The 8142-nt window shown below is 46.0% G+C and overlaps 1 protein-coding gene across 1 annotated transcript; it reads right to left on the reverse strand.

Moving 5' to 3' along the window:
* Nucleotides 1-6: 6 nt before the first annotated feature.
* Nucleotides 7-3393, reverse strand: LOC107266146 (POU domain protein CF1A). Its single transcript, XM_015736337.2, has one exon. It carries the CDS (start codon nucleotides 2049-2051, stop codon nucleotides 696-698), a length of 1356 nt encoding a protein of 451 aa, XP_015591823.1. The 5' UTR covers nucleotides 2052-3393; the 3' UTR covers nucleotides 7-695.
* Between the last annotated feature and the right edge of the window lie 4749 nt (nucleotides 3394-8142).

Here is an 8142-nt window from a genome sequence, read left to right on the forward strand (position 1 = left end):
GGGGGGGGGGTACACCTCTCACCAAAGTCCCTCGCGAACTCTACGGCACTGATCGCGAAAACACATCCCATACGAACATAAGAGATTCGTATACGTGATCCATTTATCCTCGAGAATGCACCAGGTCCGTCACGATGATTCATCCCCGTACACCGAATGTCCTGACCGACGGCTTTTATTCACAAATGTCATTATACGTAATTGTCCGGCCGTACGAAATCCGCTCCTCGACATAAAATTATTGGTTTCAAGGAATAGCCCATGGGCGTGGGGCTTCTTGTGACCTCACGAGGAATGATATACTTAATTAATTGTGGATTCAGAAGAGAAACGCTTCTTTTTTCTCGTTTTTAAGAACACGACACACCCGATTGCAGTTTTGCTAGCCTCCCCGTTTAAAATGGCTGCGCGTTTATATGTCTCTAGTAACTTGTATTATTTAAGCCTTATGAACCTCGCTCGGTTCCGTTGAACGTTCTTGATTACATCCATTCGTATGGCGTATCGGCAAAGCTGACACCTTGAGACGACGACGACGATCACGATGACGATACGTAGTTCTCGCGAAGCTACGAAGTCGAGTAACTCGTGCGCGCCTGGAGGTAATGATGGTAGAACGGCGGCAAACCATCCGCAGATGAGTTAGCCGCTTGCGAGGTTATTGCAAGGCCTAATGGGGGAGGCCCGGGCGAACGCTAGTGCGCCGCAAGGGAATGTGCCGTGAGACTCTGAGGGCTCAGGATGGGAGGACTATGACTGTGTCCCATGGGCGAGCCGTGTAGATGATCCTGCGGATGGTATCCTTGGTGCAGTCCACCTTGTCCCTGATGTCCCGGTGGCATTCCTTCCATCATACCGTCGCCTAGCGTGTTGGGCGGCGTCATCCTCTTCTCCTTCTGCCGTCGATTGCAGAACCACACGCGCACCACTTCCTTCTCCAGCTGAAGACTGTCCGCGAGACTCGTGATTTCCTGGGCCGAGGGTTTTGGCTGCTTGTGAAAGTGTTGCTCCAGGGCGCCCTTAACGGACACCTCGATGGAGGTCCTCTTTTTCCTCTTGCGACCCTGAGCGGCTATCTTGTCGATACTCGTCGGCGAGCCCGTCGTCGAGTCTGCCTCCTCCAGCCACTTTTGCAAAAGCGGTTTCAACTTGCACATGTTCTTGAAGGAGAGCTGAAGCGCCTCGAACCTGCATATCGTCGTCTGCGAGAAGACGTTGCCGTAGAGGGTACCCAGGGCGAGGCCAACGTCGGCCTGGGTGAATCCCAGCTTGATCCGTCGTTGCTTGAACTGCTTGGCGAAGGCTTCGAGATCGTCGGACGTAGGTGTGTCCTCTTCGCCGGCACTGTGATCCCTGTCGAGAGGGTGTCCAGGATGCAGAGGATGTCCTGGGGGTGGACTGTGATTGTGAGCGTCCCTAAGATGATGCGGTAGACCCGTCTGATGATTGTGTAGCTGGTGAGGGTGCTGATGGGGATGCTGATGAAGCATGCCGTTCATAGCCGCGTGGTACTGCTGCAGGGTGGTCGGCGACGCCGCGCCGCCGCTTGGATTATAATGCGCCGAGGGTACGACGGGGGCGTGCCAGGAGTGCGGCGATGCCATCCCGGGTGACTGATGAGGTCCACGATGGTGCATACTCTGTACGGAATCATTGGCGGACGCTGCGGCTGTCAACGGCTTGACGTCGAGGCTCGTGTTCCCTTGGTGCGGATGATGATGGGAGTGATGCGTCGTGTGATGCATCCCCATTGACGCTGTCCAAGGGTCGCTGCCAGGTTGCAGGCTGACCCACGGATTCGCCGACGAGAGACTCGCCGGATGCGAGAGTCCATTTGGCGACGGCGACGAGGATACCTGATGGTGATGGTGATGGTGGTGATGATGCTGGGGCGCGGGCATGTACTTCATCTCGCCAGCGTCGGCGGCGCTGCGGGGCGAGCCCGAGGAGTAGCCACCCACGGCGATGTTCATCCCGATCGCGGATCCCGAACCACCATCCAGGTCGGCTGACACTGCACTACTAACCGGCATGTACGTAGTAGCAGCCATCTACTCCCTGGCGCTTACCCCCTGGGTCACCTGGCCCTAGCCTCAAGGTGATACCCTTCCGCAATCTCTTCTTCTTAGCCACCCTACAACGCGACTTTACACTTTTCTTTACTGTCCTTAATAATCACTTGCACTTCTTACGCTCTTCCGAAACTTCGAGATATTATTTACTACCCGCAAACTGTAACAATCCACTATCTGCCTTCTCCTCCTTTTCCTTTGCTCCCAGAGGATGATGAGGATAACCTATCCAGCACCGTCTGCGTTTCCTCCGCCGTCGCGGCCACCACCGATGGGGCACACGCGGCTTTCCACCCTGGCGGGACTTCGCTATATCCGCCACGAGCTTCTGCCCTCTGTCAAAGTCAGTCCTGATTATTTAATTCTTTCGACAATAACACCGGGTCTATCCGACGGTATCCAATCAACTTAACAAACGATAATCTCCACCCCGCTGATCACGGAGGTGAGAGAGAGCAATGGCTCGGTCTGCCGAGCGGCTCGTATATTTACTAGCTGTAGCTGTGCTGGTAACCAGTCTTTGATAAATCACTGTTATCCAAGATGTCTCTCAGTCACTGTACGATCTCGAATTAATTATTCTCTGATCGCAACACTCTACATCTCGCAGCACATTATCAACGATATCGTTACTATTAGCGTCCATATTTCCCAGTTGTCCGGTGATAATCCTTAAACGACGAACGATCCAATTTCAAGGCGGGCCAAAGGGTGACCTCTAGCACCCTCGGGCCAGTTCGTCCACGTAGATCATATAAATCCAACAGAAGCCGGTTTACACCACAGCCAAAATTTTTACCCAGATCACCCAGACGATAATCCCGATAAAATCCACACAACGGCACCGCGTATTGCAGGCCGTATTGAAACGTCACCAAAAAAAAATACAAGATATTCCAGACGTTCGTCTACCCTCAGGGTCCGCGCACTTACGAAATCAATCGCTCCCTTATCGAATATCCGTTCGAGACTTATATCGGATATTCCTTCAGCCGCGTTTCCATACGATACTCCCGTTACGACACGACGACCTATTTTATTATTCTCCCGCGAATTTTCACCCGGGGGGCAAATCAAAAAATTAAAAAACGCACGTTTCGCCACGACAGTGGCATCGAGGACTACGCGTTGCACTCATCCACCGTAACTAAAAGCACGCTCGCTCTATCGCGAGGTTTCACCGTCCGCTCTCGGTCGTCACGGCACACAGGAATACGTCGCGAGGGACAGATATACACAGAGAGAAAGAAAGAGATCGCTGGCTCTCATGCGTTATGCATGTCGTAGCTGAGAGCGACTGACTGCCTCGCCTCGCAGCTCGCCCGAGGTTCCCAAGTTCCAGCGGTGAGCTCGTCATGCGCGCGACAGTCGGGAAATTTCCCCCTCCACGACACTCCTAACACGTCATTGGCTCTCGCGGCAAGGTGGCCGTCGGAGCTACGTCACCATTGGGCGGAGTTGACGATAAGACACACCCTCTATACCAGACACCCCAGGCGCCGGTCCTTTTACCCCTCATACGCTCTTACCGTGCTAGAGCTACCTTCTCTAACTGTGCTGCCTCGATTCTACCGTGCTCTGCCTTTGGCTGCCGTGACGTATCCTGCCGTGTGCTACCGCACAGTACCTAGTTGGATTTTTTTATTTTTTATTCCCATTCTTGTATATATATTCGTGATATTTTCCTAGGTTATTTCATATCAAACTTTTCTTTTAATTCATACAGAATATTCGTTATAACTGTGTTTCTTAGCTCTACCATACCAACTCTCAGATATATTATCCAAGGTGTAACGTGTACTAACCCTTAGTACTATATGCAACAGGTATTTTAATTCGAACTATATAAAAAAAATTTTTTTAATTCAAAAATAATTTTTTCTTTGAACTTATTTTTTTTTTAAATTTTTAATTCCATACTAAATATTTATTATCTATAGTCTCATCACTTTATTCAACACCCTAACAGATTACAAGCTTATGCATAGTTATTCAGGTTAGTCACATCAAACGCAATTGACTTGGAGTATTACACAGTAGCAAAAGTCTAGCTAAAACTGATGAACTATACAAAAAATAACGCGAATTCCTCAGACACAGGATGCATATCGTTTCTTTAAATTATTCTTACCCCCATTTCGCAACTCTATAACCACGCAACAGGTATACCTGTAAACGGACCCAGTACCAAGAATTAGTAGTACCAAAGGTGGTGGAGGGTGAAGAATCCTAATTACGAAATCGCTTCGATCGTAATGCCCTAGTACTATACACCCACCCTGGTCATCCTAAAAAAAAAAGGCAAGGGAAAAAAATCAGCACCCCTAACAATTCTCTCGCCAGGACCTCTACTCGTTTGAATTCGAATGCGGCGCGAGCCACAGGTAGCAGATCCTGTACTCTATTCTGGTAGGTACAAACAAGCAACCCCCTTGTCCGTTTACATCGGACTGGTGTCGCGCCTCCATAAAACACCCCATGGATTTTAGACACCCCATGAGATACCGTCGCTATGCATGCACGCGCCGTAGAGTGTGAGAGAGAGAGAAAAAAAATTGTACCTCAACAGACCCCATTGGAATTTGCCGATTTAGGTAACCGTGAATTCTCGGGCCTCTCCGTGTCTGACCAAGTCACGCAACAGGTATACTCATTCGAGTGATTAATTACCGACGATGGGGGTACAAGTGCGAGGCGCCTGGAATACAGCGCACGGGTCATGGGGGTGGTTAACTGTATCAATAGACACAAATCGTGTGTATATATATGGAGAAAAAAAACAGAATGAGGTGGAGCAGAAAAAAAATTGGTGAAACTTGTTTCATCCACGAGAGGTTTTAGTACTTTTAAATGAGAGCCACAGGTAGCAGCATTATGCAGTACGTGCCAAGCCACCCCTGAACAGGGGTGAGTTAGATGATCGCGTAGCGTGCGCTACGCATGGAGATCTCGAGATCGTATTATTTTAAGTACTGATTTTACTTTCATGCCTCAATTCCGACATGGAGTTGCGCCCTGGAAAATCGATTTTCCTCATTTTTTGCTCGCAACATTTTTTTTTACGACGCACCCCTTTTTCTTTAATTTTGTTATTATTCATCGAATTTTTTTTTTTTTTTAATATTTTTGATTATCCATTAACGTATCGAATTTACACAGAACAACATTTATCAAATCTATATCATATATTATGTGTTTTATATTGAATATATACATATATGGTATATGTATATTTCGAATTTTTTTTTTTTTTTTCCACAGGTAGCAGCATTATGCAGTACGTGCCAAGCCACCCCTGAACAGGGGTGAGTTAGATGATCGCGTAGCGTGCGCTACGCATGGAGATCTCGAGATCGTATTATTTTAAGTACTGATTTTACTTTCATGCCTCAATTCCGACATGGAGTTGCGCCCTGGAAAATCGATTTTCCTCATTTTTTGCTCGCAACATTTTTTTTTACGACGCACCCCTTTTTCTTTAATTTTGTTATTATTCATCGAATTTTTTTTTTTTTTTAATATTTTTGATTATCCATTAACGTATCGAATTTACCACGGAAAAACATTTATAAATCTATATCATATATTATGTGTTTTATATTGTATATATATATGGTATATGTATGTATAGTCAAAAAGTAGACTTTTTTTTTGGTCTCATTTTACTTCACTAATATGTCTTTAATTTGATTTTGTGTCGACCATTGTGTCAAAATTCGATTGAATAGCTGTGGAATATTTGCTTAGGACCGACAGGTAGTGAGTTGGTAGCCAGTACCTACTGGTATAACGTGGCGTGCCGGCCGGCGTTCCAACGAAGCTGTTACGTGCATAAGACACTCTCGCTCATTCTCTTTCTCAATATTTCCCTTTTTCACTACCTTTTCGCTCTCTTTCTCTCTCTCTCTCTCTCTCTCTCTCTCTCTATCTGTCTATCTATCTCACTCTTCGGAACGTCGCCAGTACGAACGAAACACTTTACTACCTGAACGTTTGCTTGCATAATTTAAAACGCCCTTTTTGTCGTTCACCCTTGGCCCTGGTGCTAAACCGAGGAGGGGGAGAGGGGCAAGGTTGCACCTTGTCTCACACTCGAGGACTACGAAAGTGCGAAAACATTTGTGAAAAGCAGGATCGAGAGAGAGAAAAAGATATTTGAGAAAAAAACGAAGTTATTTCTTCACTTTATCGTCCCTTTACGTTTAAAGACTGTCATCTGTCATGAATTTGATTAATCAGCTGATTTTTTGACATGCGACCGATACTGACAGCCCTTTAATTTATAATTCGTATCCAGGTATATTAGTCATGAAAGCATATCGAATGTTTCCAAAGATACGTTGGATAAAGAAAATTTCATTTTGGTCGAGCACACATGGTGGGCATTGAATTTAGTGAATTTGAGGTAAAATCGAAATCGTCCGAGTTTCCCTCCACATATGTATACATATATAGAATTAAGGATACGTGCTTTTGGCTGTACGCATAAAAAGCTGTATAAGTAATTTAAGAGCGCAGCCAAAGGTAACAAAGTCAATAAACTGTGACGTATTCGGTATAACGCATCAGCTTTAGGTAGCCGAAAGTTTGTAAACCGGGTATTTAGAACGTGTCGTAGGTCGGGGTGGTAGGAACCTATAAAAAGTCGGCGTACGTGAATGGAGAGTTAACTGTTGTAATTTGGCCGCCTTTATGTCGAGAATGAATATTTTAATATTTTAATACGAAATACGCTATGAGGGATTTTATGGTGCGCTATAGCTTCCCTATTGTAGGTATCTCTCCCATACTACCCATTCGGAGCCGGTGCGCCGCGCGGCTGGGACGTCGACGCCGACGGCGACGCACACACGATAACCACCACGTAGAAAAGGTCGCTTCTGGTTGAGAGGGAAATATCCGCAGCATATACTGGTAATAGTATGTAGCGGCAGAAGTACGGAAGGATACGAAGCGTCGCGACGCCTGTGTGGATACTTGCATCAAACCATGGTGGATTGCGTGGGAGAGTGGGAAAGAGAAAAAATAAGTGGGAGAAGCACCAAAGAGATACGAAGTGTAGAAAGGGAATAAGTAGTTCGGCTGTTTCACACGGGATGGCAGCACTGCGCAGCTACCGGAACAATTTTCGTCAATACTTTCTAAGCCACCCCTTGGGCGTCCTGGGATGCCGGAAAAGGGTGGCTTTATAAATATAGTCCATAAGTCGTCAACTCCTTGTGCCCGTGCTGCCATCGTACGGCGGACCCTGCGAACTTTATAAAACTATTTTTTCAAACGGCCGATTAAAAAGAGTCGTCGATAATAAATATCAATTAATTTGCCAATTTTACGAATAAATTTCTTCTACGCGAAATGTATCGTCGGCAATAATTAAAATTAAATAATATGAAAAAATTTATAATATTTACCAGCGATATATCTCTCTTTCTCTTACGCACGTAAACCCCTATAAGGACGTCTCTCTCGCACTCGTAGCAGGTATAGAAAAATTTAACATTTTTTTTTGTTAAACTCGTCATCGAACGATCCAAACAAATTTATCAATTTATCTAATATTGAAAGAGACCTCTTTCCGACACTTACCTAACTTCACGCTATAGTCAATTTCATAATGTATTCGTAACTATTAAAGAATCCAAACCTTAACGTCATTTCTATCTCGTACCAAACTATCTGCCAATTATTAGTCCCACTGTCACCGTCATCCTCGTCGCACTTTCCTACAATTCGAAACAACTTCCCTTAAGGCTTACTCGGTTAGGCAGATACCCGTTAGTTAGTGTCGCTTCGAGGGTAGATTAGTCGTTAGAGTTGCCATGGAGTTTGAGCCGAATGGCATAGCAGCCAAATTATATCAAGTACTCGTGTCCCGATCGTACCGCGGCCTTGGCTTAACTTTGAGAACCGCTATCATCCCACCTGCACCAATGGGGTAGACGAAGTCTCTCACGAGTGCTGCCCAAACGAATTTGCGTTTAAGATGTCGGTTTTCCTACCAATAAATATATATATATACCCCCAGCTAAACTAAACCCAAATCATGTAAAAGTGATTAGACCCCCCCCCC

Source organism: Cephus cinctus, unplaced genomic scaffold, assembly GCF_000341935.2.
Source record: "Cephus cinctus unplaced genomic scaffold, Ccin1 Ccin1_scaffold0299, whole genome shotgun sequence".
Lineage (NCBI taxonomy): Eukaryota > Metazoa > Arthropoda > Insecta > Hymenoptera > Cephidae > Cephus > Cephus cinctus.